Source organism: Vicia villosa, unplaced genomic scaffold (genome assembly GCF_029867415.1).
Source record: "Vicia villosa cultivar HV-30 ecotype Madison, WI unplaced genomic scaffold, Vvil1.0 ctg.002372F_1_1, whole genome shotgun sequence".
In the NCBI taxonomy this organism is placed as follows: Eukaryota; Viridiplantae; Streptophyta; class Magnoliopsida; order Fabales; family Fabaceae; genus Vicia; species Vicia villosa.
Genome location: NW_026705911.1, coordinates 119,246 through 142,126, shown reverse-complemented (window position 1 = coordinate 142,126; position 22,881 = coordinate 119,246). Strand labels below are relative to the sequence as shown.

Below are 22,881 nucleotides of genomic sequence, written 5' to 3'. Positions count from 1 at the left end.
AGATGACCGTTGAGTGCATTTAATGCTTTGCGTGTTCCGTACAGCATCGCATTTAATGTTATACGCTTTTGTCAACTACCTCGAGCCTTGTTCACGCTGTGTCTACTGACGTAGCCTTTAGTAGCTTTTAACGTTCCTTTTGTCAGTCAGCGTAGCTTGCCACTTGTACTTTCTTCTGATCTGATGTTTGTGAATACAACGTTTGAATATCATCAGAGTCAAACAGCTTGGTGCATAGCATCTTCTGATCTTCTGACCTTGAAGTGCTTCTGAGCGTGATACCATCAGAACTTCAGTGCTTCTGTTCTCTTGTTCTTCTGATGCTTCCATAGACCCATGTTCTGATTCTGCTTCGACCATCTTCTGATGTCTTGCCAGACCATGTTCTGATGTTGCATGCTGAACCCTTTGAGACAAAGCTTCTGAGCGCTGAATTATGCGTACTCTTTATATATTTCCTGAAAGGGAAATTGCATTGGATTAGAGTACCATATTATCTTAAGCAAAATTCATATTATTGTTATCATCAAAACTAAGATAATTGATCAGAACAAATCTTGTTCTAACAATCTCCCCCTTTTTGATGATGACAAAAACATATATAAATGATATGAATTTGCGATCAGAAAGAACAGACGGCAAAAGACAAATTACACAGCTATAGCATAAGCATATGAATATGTCTCCCCCTGAGATTAACAATCTCCCCCTGAGATAAATAATCTCCCCCTGAAATAAATACTCGAAGAACTTTAATAAAAGACTTCCCTGATTATTTCGGTAGAGACGATCATATAAGCTTCTGTCTTTAGAGAATTCATAGCTTCTGACTTCTGCTTCCATTGGACAGCTTCAGAACTAGAATTTCTTTAGATCCCTAGAACACTCACAGCTTCTGATTCCTGCTTCCATCTAGGACAGCTTCAGAACTTGAATTTCTTTGATCTTCTGAACATTCACAGCTTCTGATTTCTGCTTCCATTCAGGACAGCTTCAGAACTTGAATTTCTTTGATCTTCAGAACATTCACAGCTTCTGATTTCTGCTTCCATCTAGGACAGCTTCAGAACTTGAGTTTTCTGGATCTTTTAGAACATTCTCAGCTTTGAATTTCTGCTTCCCTCGGATAGCTTCAGAGCTTTGAATTTCTACCAACATCACTTCATGCTAGATTTGTATCAGAACATTGTTGAATGTACCAGAGCATCATCAGAGCATCTCTACATCCTGAAATGTTACAGAACAAAAAACTAAACGACAAAAGTCAGCATGAACGAGTCAGAACATAAAATGTATATTCGAACACATTATATGTATCAGAGCCATATAGGCTAAAATAATGTATCAGAGCAAATAGAATTTTGTCAAAGTAAATAGACAAATATAGATCAAATTCTATTATCAGTGCTTCTGATCTCTGAAGCTTGATAGCACTCAGCTTGCTTCAGATTCCATGGTTTTGCTTCTTGTGTTTGCTTTGAAGATTCTCTTCACTTCTTTATACCTGCAAAACACTTAAACCATATAGAACTTGCAGTTCTTGTTAGTAAATGTGTGGGAGCTTTACCCAGCAACTGATAGATTAATCAAATCATTTATCATTTATCTTCTCCCCCTTTTTGTCATAACATCAAAAAGCAAAAAAGATTCAGAGACAAACAAAACGAAACACACGGAGAAAGAAGATGATTTCATTGAAGTTCAAACAGCAGGTACAGAAGTATATGAAGATAAGAAGGATCAGATGCACAAAGACAGATGCAACGAGAAGAAAGAAACAACACAGACTCAATCTAAGATGGCCCTAGTCTTGACAAGATCTTGGTCAGCATCTCTTGAACCTTATTGTTGTGTCCTTCTTGCCTCACCATGAAAGCGCTATACTCAGCATTGAGTGAGATTTGCTCATCCTGTCTCTTCTGAATTTCTTCCAGAGTCCTTGCAAGACGAGAAGATTCATCAGAAGAAGCTTCACAGCTTCTATCCACAGGGATGACATGTTGATCTGCAGCTTCCATAGATAGATCATTTGCAGGGATTTCCTCAACAGGATCTGATTCAGCAACATGATCTTCAGCATCTGCTTCTTGCATAGAAGCATCTCCATATTCTGCAGCAGGAATTTCCGAGTCTCCATTTTCAAGTGCCTGAAGAATGGCAGCTAGATTCCTTGGAGCAGAAGGACCTTCAACTTCTGGTGGGTCAACAACTTCTGGAATGACCAAGCTTGGGTCTTTCTCAGACGGGTTTTCCCTCAGATAGTCAAAGAGAGTCTTGAAGTCTCCTAGCAGAACAGGATAATCAGGAATAAAGATAACAATATCCCTGCATGGATTTGCTTCCATTTCAGCAGCCAATCTTAATTGTTCCATCTCATCCAAGAAGGGCTTCTCTTCCAACAGATGTCTTCCTTTGAGACTAGCAAACCAGAAGTCTTCATAATTCCTCAGAATTCCACGAGGCCGTGGGGCAGCAGCTACACAGGCTTCCTGAAGTTCTAAAAACAGAGCATCTGATTCTCTGCGAAAGATCCTCCAGAAGTTTCGCATAGCAACATCATTCAATCCAGAACTTTCAGCAATTCTGAGAGTATCAAAGGTACTTCTGAGATTCCTCTTTATGTTTTCAAAAACTACACCAATAGGATATACAGGGCGGAATTTTATTTGGGTTTTTGAAAAGGCAGGGTTGGAAGTGAAGTACGGATGAGGTTCTCTATCCAACCTATAAGAAGATTCTGCTTCAGTATCAGAATCTAACACTACCACTTCAGCTTCAGGACGAGGCTTGGGAGTGTAGTTGCAATCACGGAGCAGCTGCTCATGTGATGCAGAGGTTGGAAGAGGAGAATCACAAAGATTGTTTTGAGAGGTGGAGGGAGTATGTTCAAGAGTAGCATTGAGAGAAGGTTGAGTTGGAAAGAGAGTTTGAAGGGGTGGTATATCCAGAACAGGATTTATGGTAGGTGGAGAGGAAGGAATGGTTATAGGAGAAGATGGAGGTGTAAGAACATGGACAAAGACAGGTGATTCTGATGTGGCTTTTTCTGGTTCAGGTGTAGGGACAACCTCTATTGGTGCAGCTTCTGAACAAACAGCAGGAACAGAATCAGGTTCAGAAATGCATATACCTTTGGAACCTCTCAGAAAAGCTTTGGCCACATCCTCAGTCTTCTTCTGCTTCTTATTCTTCGGCTCTTCAATAATCTTTGTTTTGCCGCTAGCGATTTCTTTCCTTCTGACATATGCCAGAACTTCTGGTTGATTCTCAGCCTCTTGAGAGATATTTTCTTCATCAGATTCTTGAATAATCATCTTTCTTTTTCTGATTTTCTTCTTCTCAACAACTTCAACAATCTCAGCATTGGTATTTGACTTCTTCTTCTTTTTCTCAGCTTCCTTCTTTTTCTTCTCAAAATCAGCAGAGACAGCCTTAGCAACCTTTGCAATGACTTCTTCTGGGACCACTTCTTTATTGGTGATAGCAGCAGGATGATCAAATTTTCTTTTGGTCCTTTCTTCCTTCTTACGATTCACTTTAATAGGAGCACCTTTGTCTTGATCTTTAAGACTCTTATCCTCTTTTTGTGACTTCAGATACTTAGTTCTGACTTCAGGTACCTCACTATTGAAGAAGGTTTCAAAGTCAGCTAGTACTGGTTTTCTTCTGATTCTTGTTCCAGCTAGAGGTTGAGGAACTTTGAGGATAGTGTCAATTATTTTCATCTTCTTTAAAGAAAAAGCATTCAGACAGGCTCCAGAGGTGACAGCAAGGTCTTTGATAATACCTTCAGACTCCAGACTCTCAACAATTTTGGAATGCACCAGAAGGTTTGTAATAATTCTACCAAAAGGAATGAGTGTTCCACCATTTTCTTTTCTGAAAGCGTTTCTGGAATCCTTTACTGCTTTCCACATATGGTTGAAGATAATGTAAATCGCATCAACCTTCTTCTGAGTGGCAATGCAATAAAGAATATACCTTTGATCATTACTGATGAAATCCGAGGCATGTGTTGCTTTCCTATGGTAGAAACACCCAAGAAGGATCTTTGTCCAGATTCTGTAGACATCTTTCAAATCCTTGACGTATTTTGTTTTCTTGACATTTAGATAGAGAGTGGATAGAACATCTCCCAAATCTGCCCTTTGATCAAACTCATAAACCCCTTCAGGGTTTTTCAGATCAAACATCATTCTTAGGATGTTTTCAGTAATAACAACAAACATTCCATGGACGAAAGAAAGTATAGATTTTGGAGCAACCACAGCATGTACCCAGAACTCCTTGACAAGATCCGGATAAACTGGACCAACGAACTCAGCAAACAACGAGGTCCATCCTTGAAATATGATGTCTTCTTTAAGATGAAATTGGTTTTCTTCAATGTTGTCAAAGTCAACCATGAGTTCACACAGAACTTCCAATTCATCTTTAGGAATGGAGCATGCAACAACAGGCGTGAGTTGCAAAGTTTCTTTTTGGAGATGATGAGGAACAGATGACTCAGCATTTTGGGATGAGAAGGCAGCCATGGATGCAGAATGAACAAAAACGAACAAGAAAAGCGAACTGGGTTTTCGATTAGGGTTTTTAGAAAACGGCTAAGAACTTTTCAAACGAGAGAATGCAAGGAGAGAGAGAGACAAAGGAGCGAAAAAGATGTAAGATATGATTTGAAAGGAATATATAGAGACGGATTTGAAAAGGAAAATAATAAGAAATATAAACTGAACAGTTCCAGAATCAAAAGAAATCAGTTTTATTAAATGATGAGTGACGTAAGGAGAGAGATCGTGGTAAATGAAATGATTTAAAACAGTTACCTAGGTCGGCGTCTTTTCAACTGCACGCTTTGTACAAACCGTACAGACACGTGTTCACCATCAGATAATAGATGACAGCTGTAAATTTCAGAATAGACTTTACGCCTTCAGATTCAGATTACTGCTTCTGATCTGATCAAGTTTCTCTTCAGGAAACACTCCTTCTGAAGTGTGCTGATATAAATCTGAATGATCTTCTGATCCATTACTTCTGATATACACAGCTTCTGGAGGTTCACTTCTTTGTTCTGCAGCTTCTGAAAAGACAAAATTGTATCTGCAGAAATTCTTAAGCGCTTTGTTTCATTAGAAACAAGTTTATCATCAAACCAGACATTTATTGATTCGTCCACAATCAATGTTTCAATATTGTATATTCTGTAGCATTTAGAGCATTCAGAATAATCAAGAACGAAACATCAATGCTTTAGAGACAAACAAAACAGATGGTTCCAAGACTAATAAACTTCTTTTCTGATTTCCTACGAACATAGTTTCTTCAACAGATTTAAGAACCAGAACTTGGAAGACAATCTTTCTTCCCTTCAAGTGTTGAGACCAACTTGAGTCCAGGAGACATGTCATGTTGACTTTTATCTTCTTTGTCGCCAAGAGAATCTGCAAAAGAAATAGTCTTTTTCTTTGGTACCCACATTTTCTTGGGTCCTTTCTTGTTAGATTTTCTCAAGTTCTGATTGAACTTGGGTTTAACATTGTAAGCAATAGGAGGAACAGCATGATAATTCTTAATGTGAGTTTCATGATATTTCCTAGGTTGTGTCACATGCTTTTTGGTGTGTGTTATGTGAAAACTTTGAGCATGTGAAGTGTGCCTAATATCATGGGAGTGGCCATACTTGAACTGATCATACAATGGCTTGTATGTGAATTTCATTTCATCAACAGGTTCAAGTTTGTATGGGGTTTCACCCTCAAAACCAATGCCGACTCTTTTGTTTCCAGACACAGCATATATCATAGAAGCTAGCTGACTTCTGCCAATACTTCTAGATAAGAACTTCCTGAAACTTAAATCATATTCTTTCAGAATATGGTTTAGACTAGGAGTGGATTTTTCTGAATCAGAAGGAGATCCAACATTATTGGATAATTTTAAAAGTTTTTCTTTTAATTCAGAATTCTCCAACTCAAGCTTCTTTGTTTCAAATTCAAATAGCTTTTTCAGCTTTTTGTATTTGAGACTAATCTGAGACTTGAGTTCCAGAAGTTCAGTTAGACCGGAAACTAACTCATCTCTAGTAAGTTCAGAAAATACCTCTTCAGAATCTGATTCTGATGTAGATTCTGATTCGTCATCTTCTGTCGCCATCAGCGCACAGTTGGCCTGCTCGTCTTCAGAGTCTGAATCATCTTCTGACTCATCCCAGGTTGCCATAAGACCTTTCTTCTTATGAAACTTCTTCTTGGGATTTTCCTTCTGAAGTTTTGGACATTCATTCTTGAAGTGTCCAGGCTCATTGCATTCATAGCACATGACCTTCTTCTTGTCAAATCTTCTGTCATCAGAAGATTCTCCACGTTCAAATTTCTTTGAACTTCTGAAGCCTCTGAACTTCCTCTGCTTGGTCTTCCAGAGTTGATTTAGCCTTCTGGAGATCAGGGACAGTTCATCTTCTTCTTCAGATTCTGATTCTTCAGGATCTTCTTCTCTAGCCTGAAAAGCGTTAGTGCATTTCTTGATATTGGATTTTAATGCAATAGACTTACCTTTCTTTTGAGGCTCATTTGCGTCCAGCTCTATTTCATGACTTCTCAAGGCACTGATAAGCTCTTCCAGAGAAACTTCATTCAGATTCTTTGCAATCTTGAATGCAGTCACCATAGGACCCCATCTTCTGGGTAAGCTTCTGATGATCTTCTTTACGTGATCAGCCTTGGTGTATCCCTTGTCAAGAACTCTCAATCCAGCAGTAAGAGTTTGAAATCTTGAAAACATCTTTTCAATGTCTTCATCATCCTCCATCTTGAAGGCTTCATACTTCTGGATTAAAGCTAGAGCTTTAGTCTCCTTGACTTAGGCATTTCCTTCATGAGTCATTTTCAAGGACTCATATATGTCATAGGCCGTTTCCCTGTTAGATATCTTCTCATACTCAGCATGAGAGATAGCATTCAGCAAAACAGTTCTGCATTTATGATGATTCCTGAAAAGCTTTTTCTGATCATCATTCATTTCTTGCCTTGTCAGCTTTACGCCTCTGGCATTTACTGGATGTTTGTAACCATCCATCAGAAGATCCCATAGATCACCATCTAGACCAAGAAAGTAACTTTCCAGTTTATCTTTCCAGTATTCAAAGTTTTCACCATCAAATACCGGCGGTCTAGTATAACCATTGTTACCGTTGTATTGCTCAGCAGAGCCAGATGTAGATGCAGGTGTAGACTTTTCACTTTCATCAACCATCTTTTACTGAAGCGTTTTTCTCTTCCTGAATCTTTTCTAAACACGGTTAAGTGCTTGCACCTTAGAACCGGCGCTCTGATGCCAATTGAAGGATAGAAAAACACTTAGAAAGGGGGGGTTTGAATAAGTGTAGCTTTAAAAACTTGACAGATAAAAATAAATTGCACAGTTATTTTTATCCTGGTTCGTTGTTAACTAAACTACTCCAGTCCACCCCCGCAGAGATGATTTACCTCAACTGAGGATTTAATCCACTAATCGCACGGATTACAATGGTTCTCCACTTAGTCAGCAACTAAGTCTTCCAGAGTCTTCTGATCACACACTGATCACTCCAGGAACAACTGCTTAGATACCCTCTAAGACTTTTCTAGAGTATACTGATCCACACGATCACTCTAGTTCCTTACAACTTAATGTAATCAATTCTAAGAGTATTACAAATGCTTCTTAAAAGCGATAATCACAAACTGTGATATTTCTCTTAACGTTTAAGCTTAATCTCACTAATATATTACAAAAGCAATGTAGTGAGCTTTGATGAAGATGAAGATTCTGAGCTTTGAATTTGAACAGAGTTTCAGCAAGTTAATATGAGTTGTTTTGGTGCAGAATCGTTAACCTTGCTTCTCATCAGAACTTCATATTTATAGGCGTTGGAGAAGATGACCGTTGAGTGCATTTAATGCTTTGCGTGTTCCGTACAGCATCGCATTTAATGTTATACGCTTTTGTCAACTACCTCGAGCCTTGTTCACGCTGTGTCTACTGACGTAGCCTTTAGTAGCTTTTAACGTTCCTTTTGTCAGTCAGCGTAGCTTGCCACTTGTACTTTCTTCTGATCTGATGTTTGTGAATACAATGTTTGAATATCATCAGAGTCAAACAGCTTGGTGCATAGCATCTTCTGATCTTCTGACCTTGAAGTGCTTCTGAGCGTGATACCATCAGAACTTCAGTGCTTCTGTTCTCTTGTTCTTCTGATGCTTCCATAGACCCATGTTCTGATTCTGCTTCGACCATCTTCTGATGTCTTGCCAGACCATGTTCTGATGTTGCATGCTGAACCCTTTGAGACAAAGCTTCTGAGCGCTGAATTATGCGTACTCTTTATATATTTCCTGAAAGGGAAATTGCATTGGATTAGAGTACCATATTATCTTAATCAAAATTCATATTATTGTTATCATCAAAACTAAGATAATTGATCAGAACAAATCTTGTTCTAACAAAATCATCATACACATAGTTTCTAATTACATCTTATCATTATAACATATGGGTACTTGTTAAGTGCCAAATTGTCGATATTTTGAGTATATATTTGTGGCACTTAACAATTCTATTCTTATGGTTTTTGTCATACAATCCCAACTTTTATGTATATATTCACATACTTTAGGTTTCATCTGTTTTATGTATCGTTTAATAGTTTTTCCTTCTTTTTATAGGTATTTATGCATATCAGAGCCTCGAGGAATAAAGTGTCGAAGGCACGACTTTGATTGTGCAATTTTGGAGCTGAATAAGCAAAATTATGCAGAACAGTTCGCTAAGCGATCGTCCAGCGCGCTTTCTAGAGGCGAACCAGATTTTTATGTACGCTTAGCAGAGCAAGCTCGTTAAGCGAGCTTGACTGTACTATTGCAGATATTTTGTGAATAAGTGTGGCCCGCTTAGCGGCCTCATCCCGCTTAGCGGACCTGCGCAGAATTGCTTTTATATTTCTTTCATTTGTACATGTTAGTGTTATGGTTTTGGGAAAGTTTTTGGTCCCAACTCCATCACCTTCATTCTTAGAGTAGTATTAGCTTAGAAAACAACACTGGGACAAGCACTTGGAAGATCAAAGGTGGATTTCTCATCAACCGGAACTGACAACCCGTGCGATGTTTGGTTTATCTCTACTATTCTCTGTGTATTTCTTTGTGTTGGGTTTGTTTTTATAGTTACTCGAATCTTATGTATATTTACCGATTAGAATGTTATATTTAACTTGCTTTATAAATTTGTGTTGATGTTATCCTGGACTTTTTCTCTATGTTGGGGATTTGGGTTGCTTTAGAGATAAACTTCTTAAATCTTTATCTAGGATGATAATCTGTTGGTTTGAACTCTAAAGATAGATTTAGGGCTAGCATTCACTATTTGTATTTGTACGTAATGCTTTCGTGCTTGAGCGGCGTGCGAGAGATCACCGACGCGAGAATACGGATGTTCTCGCAGCTTCGCGTTAGAGATAACCTTAGTTGTGAGATGATCTCGTTTGTGCTTTAGAGATGGACGCTTATGTGAGAGATACGTGATAACATTGATGAGCATCGTAGGTTGAGTATAATCGGTCAGTAAGTTTACGTTTGTGAAGAGTGAATACATTTGCATGCCTGATAAGTTATTTCTCTTCTAAGAACGTGTCTTTTCTGTCCATATCTTTGTTTGCTTTTCGTTCATTCAAACTCGAGCACGAAACCGTAGAAACTGTTGAATGGCATCTCTCCATTTCTGAGGACGATAATTCCCGGATCAATATTTCCAAATCTTTTGTTGTTTGCCACTATGCCTGCTTCAACAGTACTCATTCTAACACATTTAACACACCAATTATCAATAATTGAATGGATTTCTACACAAACTCAAAAGTTAGGGTTTTTCTTAAATTCATCATACATCCATCAAATCATATGCTATCTTCATACCCATTCATAGAATCATACATAGAATCATTATAACAAGTTATATTTCACATTATTTATGGATTAACATACCCATTCCACAATAAAATACATGAAATAGTAATCTACCAAATCCTAAATTCATGCATTTTCTAACCCCACACATTACCCAATTATATCTACCTATAATCACTTGGATTCACATCCTTACCTGGAATCTCTAGTCCTTCTTCTTCAAGAATCTCCAATTTTCTCTTTTTTTCTCTTCTTTCTTCTCTTCTCATTCTCTCTAGCCTCTTTTCTTTCTTTTTCCCCAAAATTGTTATGTCTCTAAAATCCTAGTTTTCATTACTAACTCATTTTAACATATTAGGCTTAACCCACCTAATTCTATATTCTAATTAATTAAGCCCTTTACTAGATATATACTAGTATTCACTTACTCACCTAATTAATTAAATAACACACATATTCAATTAATCATCAAAACATAACAAATAATTAATTATCAAACAAATAATAATTAATAACACAAACACCTAATAATTAAATAAGGAAATAAAAATTGGAATGTTACACTTGTAACTCGGTCGATGCCTACCTCGAGTTGCATACTTGCAACCCGACCGATGCCTACCTCGAGTTGCCTACTTGCAACCCAGTCGGTACCTACCTCGAGTTGCCTACTTACAACTCGGTCAATGCCTACCTCGAGTTGCCTACTTGCAACTCAGCCTGTGCCTACCTCATGTTGCCTACTTGCAACTCGACCGGTGCCTACCACGAGTTGCCTGCATGCAATTCGGCCGGTGCCTACCTCTAACTCGGCCACGGCTGTAACAGCCCGATTTTATTCGCTATTATTTTAGTAATTATATTATTTGATGTTGTTAATAATTATTTATTTATTTAGTTATTATGTGATATAATAATTATTTGTACAATTATTTATATAATTATATAATTAACTTAATAAATTTCCAAAACAACTTCAAAAATCCAAAAAAATTAGTTTTTATATTAAAATTAATTAACAAGCAAAATGAACATATTTTAGTCTTATTTTTTAGGTTTAAATTTTATTTCTAATTCTTAGATTTTTAATTAAATTAATTATGCATTAATTCTAATTAAAATCAACCATACAAAAAATTCAAAAATATTTCCTTTTATCTTATTGCAATTTAAATTCATAGATAAGTGTATAGGTTGTCAAAAATCATGTAAATAGCGTAGTTTACATTTCTCGCACAATCGATGTAATAGCGTAGATTTATTTTCCGCATTTTACATTCCCGCACTTTAAATTTCTGTACATATAAAACTGCGTGTATGCCAAAGATAATAACTGAAACGTTAGATCACTAACTTCAAAGATAAAAATATCTGAACCAGAACACGATCACACTTGCACCTCTTAGGGTAATCACTCTGTTACTCTTTTCAAAATCAATTCTACTGTTTCAAATACAAATCCAAACTTTTGTTTACATCCGGTCAAAGGAGAATTTTCTAAAAGGAATGGGAAAATACTTTATAAACTTAGGGTAGATCTCCTAATTGCTTGCTCAAATCAAAACAACAAATGTTTCACATATTCATTGTTTTTCAAAATGAAACTTTCAAAAAAAAAAGACAATACTTGGTATATATCCAAACAAGGATCATTACAAAGTTAAAGATCTTTTTTTCAAAAAACACCTTTCAAAAGATAAAACACTTTGTATACATCCGCTCAAGGATCATTACAAAGTTAATTTACAAAGGTATTTTAAAACCACATACAAGCATTTCAAAGCAAGACAAATGATTCAAACAAGTGAGCTAAGCAATTAAGAGCCCATGGATAACCATGGATACAAAGGGGTGCTAATACCTTCCCTTTGTATAACCTACCCCCGAACCCAAAATCTCTTAAAGGTCTTTTTCTGTTTCTTTTATAAACCTTTCCTAAATTGGATAAAATAAAAGTTGGTGGCGACTCTCTGATTTTCAAAACTCAAAAATAAAAGAAGAGTCAGTTCGTATCTCACGAGCGATAAAAACCGAGGACGACAACTAGGCATGGATCCAAGACTTCTGGAAATATAACTACCACTCTAGAAATGCGTAGTTGATTTCCTGGAATTCAAATGACACCTTTTTTCCATTGTGGACCAAATTTGCGTTATCCACATAATGATGCGTTATAGACGAAAGCATAAACGATTTATGCGATATATTTAAAGAAAGAGCATCCTATCCAAAAAGACGCGCTTAAACCAATAATGGAATGACCTAGAAGGAACGATAGATAAAGCATATGTATATCTTTGCTATGTTAGAACACCAATCGGGGGTGTCGAGTGAGGAGCATACTATGGGGCCATTCTTTGAGCAACACACCTTTGTGGGAGACACACCACTTCTCCACCTAAAACCTTAAGGTGATAGGTGAGTGGGTTCTCCCACTTATATATGCTTAAGTCTCCACATTCCTATCCAATGTGAGACTATTTTCCCTACACTCACACTTGTAATTCTTAACACTCCCCCTCAAGTGTGAGTCTTTACCACAATGCCCCCCCTCAAGTGGAACCTTCTCTTCCACACACTTGTACCGCCGTTAACACTCTTCAACGGGACACTTTATCCACATGCGGGACTCTTACCCTTTGCCTATTTGGGGTACTTTTGATACAAGTAAGTCAGTCCCTTTCTCGAAACCAAGGGCTCATGATACCAAGTGTTAGTACACCAATCGGGGGTGCAGAGTGAGGAGCATACTATGAGGTCATTCTTTGAGCAACACACCTTTGTGGGAGACACACCACTTCTCTACCTAAAACCTTAAGGTGATAGGTGAACTGATTCTCCCACTTATATATGCTTAAGTCTCCACATTTCTATCCAATGTGAGACTATTTTCTCCACAATCACACTTGTAATTCTTAACACGCTACACCCTTTACGTGTCATTCCAATTACACAGCAAAAGTTTTCTATGAAAAATTTGCGTATAAATATTAGGAATAAAAATCTATAGAGATAAATCTCAAAGGTTGATTGATCTAATTCATAATACATACACAAACAAAATACTATGCTTTAACATGTATGATTATAAAAATAAATTAAAAAAAAGCATATATGTGTCACATGACATGTGTATTAAAAAAAGAAAAGAAGAAGAAATAGGTCGCACTGAATGAGATTTTATATATTTATCATCTGTGTGATGGTAGCTTAAGTATTGATTGTTACTATTATATATGCCATGTGTGAGAGAGTAGAGATAAGCTTCAGGAGAATCAATAGTTTAGTGAAATCCTTAACGACCGACGCTACTCATTGCACCCCACCAAGTAAGTGAGAGAAAAAGAAGAAAGAAAAGTTAAATAATACAACAAACAAGAAAAGAAAAAAAAAAAGAAGAAAAGTGAGTAGCAACTACAACAACTCTACTATAATTGCTTTAGAAAGGGATCCCAATGTTGCACCCTCACCAACCGCCATTGCTTCATCTTCAAGCCTCTTATCCACTTATGTCCCATTTGTCACTTGTATAATAAATAGATCTATGATGGAATTCAATACCAATAAAAGAAAAGCAGTGGTTGCTCCAGGCTCAGTGTGGGAAACCAGAATGAAGAATGATCAAGTTAAAGGCGGAATCAAAGTGTTCAAACAAGAAGAACAAAATGCTGTTACTTCTAATTCTAGAGTTAAAAGAACCTCAATTGTGCCTAGAAAAACTTGGACTCCAGTTCACAAGAATTCGGAGGAACAACAGAGAAGCCCAATTCAATCAAGAAAGCTAAGATCTGATACACAAAAAGTTGGTGAATTGAAGAAGATCAAATCAGATCCGAATCCGATCAAGAAGAATTCAACTTCTACTGATTCAATTCAATTGAGCAAGTCGAAGTCTGAATTGGATCAAGTTCAAGAAAATGAGGTTGATGATGAATTGAGTGGTGGTGATGGTGAGTCTGAAAAGATTGAAACTGAGAAAGAACAAGAGAATGTTGAGAATTGTGAAGAGAAAGAGATGTCGCATGAAAATTCGGTTCGTGTTAGTAATGACGAGGAGATTGAGATTGAGAATGAGACAAAATGCTTTGATGTCAAGGAAATTACTATTCCAGAAAAAGATAAGGTTGTTGTTGGGAATGAAGTAGAACCAGAACAAGAACCAGAAAAGGATAAGGTTGTTGTGAATGAACGAGAACCAGAACCAGAACCAGAACCAAAACCAGAAACAAAAAAGGTTGTGAATGCAAACATGCGATTTCATCACAAAAATGAAACAAGAGTTACAAGACCAATTTCTGTACCTCTGGTAGTCAAGCAATCCTCTACAATCAGAAGGAATTCAACAATTTACCAAAATTCGAGTAAGAATTTTTCAGTTTCATTCTTTTGTTTTTTTATTTTTATTTTTAGGATTTAATTAAATACTTTGTGTTAATGATCTTTAAGATTCGGTTCCAAAGCCAAAGGAAAAAGAACACAGTAGCATTCCACAAACCCAAAGCAAGTTGCAGAGTCTAGGTGAGACTTAGTTTCATCTTAATTTTGAGATTTTGTGTTCACTGAATTTCATTCTATTTGGATTATAAATGGCACTGACAATTCTGGTTTATGACTCAGTGGATTTGATAATGTGGAAAGATGTTTCAAGATCAGCATTTGTGTTCGGGGTTGGAACATTTGTTATAGTCTCATCTTCTTATGCAAAGGATCTTAATTTGAGGTTAGAAATCCAAACTAAATACTATGAATATAATATAACTCTGTAAAACCGACATCACATCTCTAAAATTATTATCAGTGTCGACGTGTCAGTGTTGGTGTCAGGTCAGGTGTCCGTGTTTCATAGTGATATAATAATACATCTTTTACCCTTTCAGAACTCAAGTTTTTCTGTCCTTGCCTTTTGCAGTGTTATTTCTGCAATGTCCTATGTTGGTCTTGTCTATCTTGCGGTTATCTTTCTGTATAGATCCCTAATTTGCAGGTAATCAACTTTTACGACAATGATTCTTAGTTCAAGTTTAGATTTGATATCGCCCTGTACCAATATACCGATTCTATTTTGGTACCAGGGGTGTCATAGATGTACAAGACTCAAATTATGTAGTAGGAGAAAAAGATGCAATTTGGATGCTGCAGTTGGTCCTACCATATTTGAATGAATTCTTGTCCAAGCTCAAAGCACTTTTCTCAGGAGATCCTGGTACCACAATGAAGGTAATATTTTATTCTTAACATTTCAACATTTTATTCATAAACATTATATATAATGCTTATGTTGGCTCTGGTGTGTACCACAATTGCAGTTGGCAATTTTTCTGTTTGTTTTGGCTAGATGTGGCAGTTTCATAACTATATGGAAGATGGCCAAATTCGGTAAGTTAGAACTCTAATTTAACCGATAATATCGATATTGTTATGTTGAACACTTTTAATTCAGGTTTTTAAGAAAAGAAACTTAAGATCTATGCAAAATAGAATAACTTTGTTTGGTTATTCTGTTACTGAATTTGTTGTGAGTTGATTGGTTACTGACAAATTTCAGGGTTCTTTGGAGTTTTTATAGTACCAAAGATCTGCTCTTCGTATTCAGCACAGTTAACTGCATATGGTAATTTTAATGTTGCTTTTTCTACCATTTTTTAATGCCCGAGTGTTTTTACTACACATTCACAGTATATAGATTGATAGTTGAAACGGTACAGTGCTTTCATGGGCCCACAAAACCTGAATGAATTATTCGTAAGTGTTTAAAAACAGACAACTACTTATACTCATGATTTTATTTTATGTTAACGTGTCTCTAAACCCAATGCATCATAATAATGTAGATCTGTGAATTGTTTTTAATAGTTAATCTCTGATTCTCAAAAATATCATTAAGATTAGTTATGAATATGATTCTACAGTTTTATTTATGTTTTACATAAAGCTCCAATTATACCTTTTTCAATTAAGATTTTCTTCTTGTCTTTATGAAACATAATTAATGCATCACATGGATTAGCATCTTTGGTTTTCTTTTCTTTTTTTTTTCTTCTGACAAACCAATTACTAGAACTTGGGTCTCCTTTTTCTTGGCCTGATAGTGAAGGAAACATAATTGTTGAATTGTGTGGTCCCAATTCCAAAAGTCAATAAAAATCAGTTTCCTATGTTCTTATTCTTTTTTTTTCATTGGTTTTCTTGGCACCTCCTCAAGATGATTTTTTAGGATGCGTAAGACGGAATAGCGCATGTCTGCACATAGCTACAATTTTTGTTATAATTGAATCTGTCTAAATAGAATTTCATAAAATATTTGTTATTGTCAAACCGTAGTTAAATATGTTTATTTTGTCACTATTGAATTGTATTGAGTTACACAAAACCTCGAAAAGCTTAAGAGATTTTTAGAAGTCTAAAACATTTTAATTTTGTTGACATGATGAAGGAAATTTTTGGATTCGTCGATTTCGGGATGCATGGGATTCTTGCACTCACAAGAAAGCCGTGGCTCTTGGCATCTTCGGTCTTGTATGGAATCTGTCATCGGTTGTTGCTCGCATTTGGGCAGGTAAATTATTTTGTTTGCAATTCGCTTAACTAGATAGTTGAATACATGTACGTACTAACTAATTAATGTTAAATTGCAGTTTTCGTGTTATTTGTGGCATTTAGATACTATCAGCAACACTATATGGTGAGGGAAGAATGTGTGGAAGATGAAACAGAATGTGAAGAAACATGGGAACAACCCAATAAAGTAAAGAAAGGATTCTAAAACGATGATATTCGTGGAACCTATTGCAAGCTACCACATTTACTCTTTTCCTACAATGTTTTCTCCTTTTCTTTATATTCTATATATTCATAGCTATAGTTTTAAGCTTGTAAATTTTGTTTATTTGATAAGTCCGGTTCAATAGCAAAAGGGAATAATAAAGCTTGGATGCTCATGTTATGTAATTAGCATTCAGTTATAGCTATAGAAATTTGTTTTCATTAATTCTCATCACCTATTAAAAAAGTTTTTATTTGGCCTGACCAATTTATTTTTGATATTTCTTAATGCACCCTATGGATTATTGTACTCGTCTTTATCTTTAACTTAAAGTTGATGAACTCAATCTTCTCTTTATTGTCGTTCGATGGATCGGTATTCGAGCTTTACAATTTTTTGATTGTTTCCGAAAGGTAGGAGATCCCACAATACGTATTTCAGATCTGCTAGAGCGGTGTACTTAGTAAACTTAAATTCAATTGAAATTTTTGCACCGTTGAAGTAGACATATGTGACATGCCAATTGATGTTTATTTTGGTGTAATGTGTTTTGGTATGAGACAAGAGGCCATACTTATAGTAGTGGTAGACAGACATGGACTTTTGAAATTCTATCTTGTACTAGGGGATGTTCCAAAAATGCATCTTCGATACCTCCTTGTTATCTTAATCTGGAGATGTATTTATAAAATCTCTCGGAATAGAATTTAAATTATGTTCTAGGCCGAAACCGAACATGTATTAAATGTAAATTTTTTGGCAAACATCATAATATGTTGTAATATTCAAAAATGTATATATTAGACATCTTTAATATTAATATGATATTACATACAATACATTGATGAAGAAAAACTAAATTAAATCGAAAGAGGTGTTGTCGGCTAAATCTATAACTTTGCGTGGTACCTCATTTAACTTTTGTTTATTTGACTCTCTTTCAATGTCGCTCAATTTGGTGAATTCTTGCATCCTTTTCACAAAACGGTATGATCAAGTCTCGACTTTTGTTGTTGAATGAGTTGTCCTCTATGGTGATGTAAGTGGTATATGGCATTTTAATTTCAAATAAACTTGGACAAAGTGTCGCGATTTGAAATCCACCCAACATACATAATATGATCATTTGGATTTTGAGGTGGGACAATGCGTAGTGGAAAAAATATTTCCGAGAAACCCTATCAACCTATCTAGTAACATCAGTACACAACCTGTCATACGCATTTTCTATGAGATGACCCATTTCAGGTATGTTTACCCATTTATCCTTCGGTGTCAATCCATAATGCAAGGAACACGAGATTCATAAATTGCATCAAAATTTACTTTTTTTCGCGTATAACCGTGCATATGATTCTTTATGGCCCCTTAACTCTTGGATAAGTTGATGGTGGACAAGTCTGTGATCTCTTATCCTTTACTTAGGAAAGTAGAAATAGCTCGAAAACCGTAGTTACTATCACCCTCAACATTGACAACACGTTCAATGTATTTGTTCATAAAAACCGCCATCTCGTCAATGAATGAAATTTTTGGTGGAGGCAGTGAAGGAGGTGGTTATCTAATTCAAGCTCATTTGAAAACACTTTTTGTGATTTTGGAGTTGGTGAATCCAAAAAGGAGTTCTATAATTTCCAATTTTTTGCATGTCATTGTCACAAATACACCTCTTATATCCAAACAATTATCGGACCTTCCGATTACAACACCAAACCCCATATTGGATGCCTCCGTACGAATCTATTGAAAACTAGGTACAAGATTCTACAACACCTACAAGACCTACAAGGTATTATTTCTTGAACCCTAAGAGGTTTCATTTCCTCCTATGGGGGAATCCCTACGAGGTACTATTGCTTGAACCCTACGAGGTATCATTGCATCCTACAAGGGGATCCTTATGAGGTATTATCGATTGAATCCTACATAACATGTTTGCGCCTTATAAGGGACTCCCTAAGAGGTATTACTAATCTCCCATAATGGGGAGCCAACAAATACAATCAATGCGTTCGTAAATGAGGAAGTCAATAAACATTTATAGAAAGACTTCACGAGATTTTTTTTCACAAAGTTATTAATGTAATCAGGACAAAAAGAAGTAAACAAAAATTTCATTAAACACCAAAAAGGCTCCGAAGGTTAATAGATACAAGAATCACTCACTACTATAAATAATGTATTTCATGACAAAGCTTTCACCTCACCCAACAAAAAAAATTGAGGTATAATGCCAAGGCACGTCATTTTTTTTAAATAAAACGTAAAAACCACTTATTCCCTCGGTTTTAATATAACCGATGGGAAATACAATTTAGGACATGCTTCGAATCCCAAATATTATAGTTTATGTTCTGATTTCTTTATAAGTGTAAACTAAATGATCTATCCCTTCGATTTCCGTAATAGCTGAGCGATAGAATAAACATATTTTATCATACAATTACTTTATAAATTTATTTTAACATAATCCTTACTTATATAGCCGCCCCAAACCCGTATGCATAATTCTTTGGGATAGATTCTCGCGGAGCCCCATATTCGCATGACAATCATGAAAGAACAAATTTTTGTTAGGATCAATAGAAATATTTTTAAATTAAAGTGTAACCCCCAATTTTTGTATTGGCATGGTGATAAGTGTCAATTTGTAGTGTTTTTGTATATATATAACTTTGTGGCACTTGTCATGTTTTTGTGTAAATTTCATTGAATACTCACCCGTTTAGTACGTAAATACGTTTAGTTTGTTTATACTCATGTTTTGATTCATTTTTTGTACCGTTTGATAGTTTTCTATTCATTTTTTGTACCGTTTGATAGTTTTCTATTCATTTTGTAGGTATTGATGCGTATTTGGAGCATGAGCAATAAAGTGTCGAAGACACATCTTCAAACGCGCGATTTTGAGCAATTCATCAACGAATAAAGGCTCAAAACAAATATGAGAAAAATCATCAATTTTGTATATATTTATTCATTTTTAGATAGAGCATTGAATAAGCTTTCCAATGCTTTAAACTGGGCGCAAATTGGAGTTACAATTCTCAAGTTATGGCTGAAACAGTGTTGAACTTTTGTTGTTCCATTCTGGTGTAGTTTGCTAGGCGAATTTGGATTCGCCTGGAGAAAATGTCTGGGAAGAAACACATTAAAAGGGGTAAAAACCATATTTTTAGGTTATGGGTTGAGTATTTTTTAGTTCCAACACCATCAACATCATTATTTGGTAGATTGAGGCTTAGAAATAACATTGGAGCTTGTATATGGATGACCCGAAGTGGATTTCTCATTGATCGACGTTGACAAACCTGGGAGACTTGTGGTTAATTTCTCTTCTTCTTTGTGTATTATTTATTTGTTGGGTTATGTTTGTATATTTACTTTGAACATATGTATATTTGTCGATCTTGGTGTTGTATAAAGTTTGCTTTACAAATCAATCTTGATGTCTTCCTTAATCTTTTTGCTTTATGTTTGGATTTATGTTGTTATAGACATATACCTCACAAATTTTTATTAGAGATGTATACATATTAGTTTCTATATTCTAGAGATAGATTTAGAGCTAATAATCCTTGTGTGTATCAAAGCTTAATGCCTCAGTGTTGTTGGTGTTGCGCGAGAGATTGCAGACGCGAGCAATACGGTTGTTGTCTCCAACTTTGCATTAGACATAACCTCTGTTGTGAAATATTTCGATCGATACTTGATGATTTTGACGAGAATTGTAGGTTGAGTGTGACTGTTGATAGGTTTAAGTTTGTTTTGAGTAGTGTAAATTCATGCTTGATAAGTTTTCTTCTTCAAAGAATGTATTCATTCTTGTTTATATGTTTAATTTCCGTTTTTACTTTGACCCATTCAAACCCAAAATCAAGAAAGCGTGACTTGTCGGACGACAATTCCATAATCATTAATCCCTGTGAAGACGATAATTTCCCAGATAAATATTTCTAAAATTTTTAATGCTTTCCGCTTTACCGCTTCAACAAAATTGACGTCGTTGCCAAAGATTGGTGTTTTATTAACTTGCATCCTAATAGTTTATTTGGTTTTGAGTTTTGTATATATCGCACATATTGTATATTCTCACTTGTTTATATTGATACTTGTGCATGCTTACTACATATGTACATGTTTTTTTATAGTTGTGAATTTGTTATATTTAGGTTTAGGCAAGTTTTTATTTCGATTAGCCTTAGGAATTATCCCTTGTTTGTTCGCCCGACCACGCTACAACCTTGAAAAGCCCTTGTGATTCTTGCTTTTGTATTTTTAAAATGATTTTTGGATGACTGCATAATTTTGTCTTTTGTTTGCAGGATTGTTGGATGAGTGAAAATACCCTCACTTTTGTGTTTTTCATCTATCGATGATTCGGTGCTAGGTGTGATTCATTTTTGAACTAGTGTTGTTTTAGATTGTTTGGTATATCTTTGTATTTAGCATTTTTGTCATGTTTATGTTGTCGGCGTAGTTAGTGGTAAGTATATTTCTTTGTGTGTACCGTTTTTCATTTGGGCCATACATTTGTTCCATTTTTCAAAATTTTTTGATTCATGATTTTTGGATTTTTGCGTTTTTTTTCCTTGAGTTAGTTGATTCTTGTTAGGGAAAAACAAGTTTAAGTTGGGGAGATATTGATAATTGTCAATTTGTAGTGTTTTTGTATATATAGTTTTGTGGCACTTATCGTGTTTTGTGTAAATTCTGTTGAATAATCCCTCTTTTAGTGTGAAAATACGTTTAGTTTGTTTATACTTGTGTTTTGATTCATTTGTATACCGTATGATAGTTTTCTATTCATTTTGTAGGTATTGATGCGTATTTGGAGAATGGGCAAGAAAGTGTCAAAGACACAGCGTCAAATGCACGATTTTGATCAATTTATCAATGAATAAAACAAATATGATAAAAATCATCAATTTTGTAGATATTTATTCATTGTTAGATAAAGCATTGAATAAACTTTCCAAAGCTTCAAATCGGACGACAGTTAGAGTTACGGTTCTCAAGTTATGGTTGAAATAGTGTTGAATTTTTGTTGTTCGGATCTGGTATAGTTCACAGGAGAATCTGGATTCACCAGGCAAAAATGTCTGGGCAGAAACACTTTAAGAGGGGTAAAATCACATTTTTAGGTTATGGGTTGAGTATTTTTGAGTCCCAACACCATCAACATCATTTTTTGGTAGATTGAGACTTAAAAATAACATGGGAGCTTGTATATGGATGATCCAGAGTGGATTTCTCATTGATCGACGTTGACAAACTAGAAGATTTGTGGTTCATTTCTCTTCTTCTTTGTGTATTCTTCATTTGGTGGATTATGTTTGCATTTTACTTTGAACATATATATATTTGTTGATCTTGGTGTTGTACAAAGCGTGCTTTACAAATCAATCTTGATGTCTTTCTTATTCTTTTTGCTTTATGTTTGGATTCAGGGTCTTATAGACATATACCTCACAAATCTTACTTAGGTATGGATACCTATTAGTTTCTAGATTTTAGAGATAGATTTAGAGCTAATAATCCATGTGGGTATTAGAGCTTAATGTCTTCGTGTTGTTGGTGTTATGTGAGAGATTGCCGACGCGAGCAATACAGTTGTCTCCAACTTTGTGTTAGACATAACCTTTGTCGTTGAATATTTTGATCGATACTTGATGATTTTGACGAGTATTGTAGGTTGAGTGCGACTGATCGATAGGTTTAAGTTGGTTTTGAGTAGTGTAAATTCATGCTTGATAAGTTTTCTTCTCCAAAGAATGTATTCTTTCTTGTTTATATGTTTAATTCCCATTTTTACTTTAACCTATTAAAATCCAAACTCAAGAACGCGAGACTTATCGAATGGCAATTCCGATAATCACTAATCCCTGTGGAGATGATAATTTTCCGGATAAATATTTCCAAAACTTTTGTTGCTTGCCGCTTTACCGCTTCAACATGTGGCCCTTTCTATTCACTGCCCCAAGGGATCAGATGGAGAAACTGGTCTGATGCTTTTTCTGAGACGCTAGGATGACACCTAGATTGGAATAATTTCCACTATAGTTGATGATGAGGATTTAGTACCATGAAGGCCACTTGTTATATTCAAAGGTACATTCCTTAAATTGACCATTACAAAAATGATTGAGAGTTACAAAATGCAAATGCAAAGACAAA

General features: G+C 35.6%; 1 protein-coding gene across 1 annotated transcript; it reads left to right on the top strand.

The window, feature by feature from the left end:
• The first annotated feature begins 13,209 nt into the window (after nucleotides 1-13,209).
• On the top strand, nucleotides 13,210-17,000 carry LOC131638682 (reticulon-like protein B21). The gene is made up of 9 exons (XM_058909239.1): nucleotides 13,210-14,302; nucleotides 14,388-14,459; nucleotides 14,559-14,661; nucleotides 14,851-14,925; nucleotides 15,014-15,158; nucleotides 15,248-15,317; nucleotides 15,487-15,552; nucleotides 16,375-16,497; nucleotides 16,577-17,000. Exons 1-9 carry the CDS (start codon nucleotides 13,486-13,488, stop codon nucleotides 16,702-16,704), a joined length of 1,599 nt encoding a protein of 532 aa, XP_058765222.1. The 5' UTR covers nucleotides 13,210-13,485; the 3' UTR covers nucleotides 16,705-17,000.
• Nucleotides 17,001-22,881: the final 5,881 nt, after the last annotated feature.

Coding starts and splice junctions, on each gene's coding strand:
- LOC131638682 (XM_058909239.1), top strand. CDS start 13,486: ATGATGGAATTCAATACCAATAAAAGAAAAGCAGTGGTTGCTCCAGGC. Junction 14,926..15,013: donor TATAGATCCCTAATTTGCAG/GTAATCAACTTT, acceptor TTTTGGTACCAG/GGGTGTCATAGATGTACAAG. Junction 15,553..16,374: donor AGCACAGTTAACTGCATATG/GTAATTTTAATG, acceptor GACATGATGAAG/GAAATTTTTGGATTCGTCGA.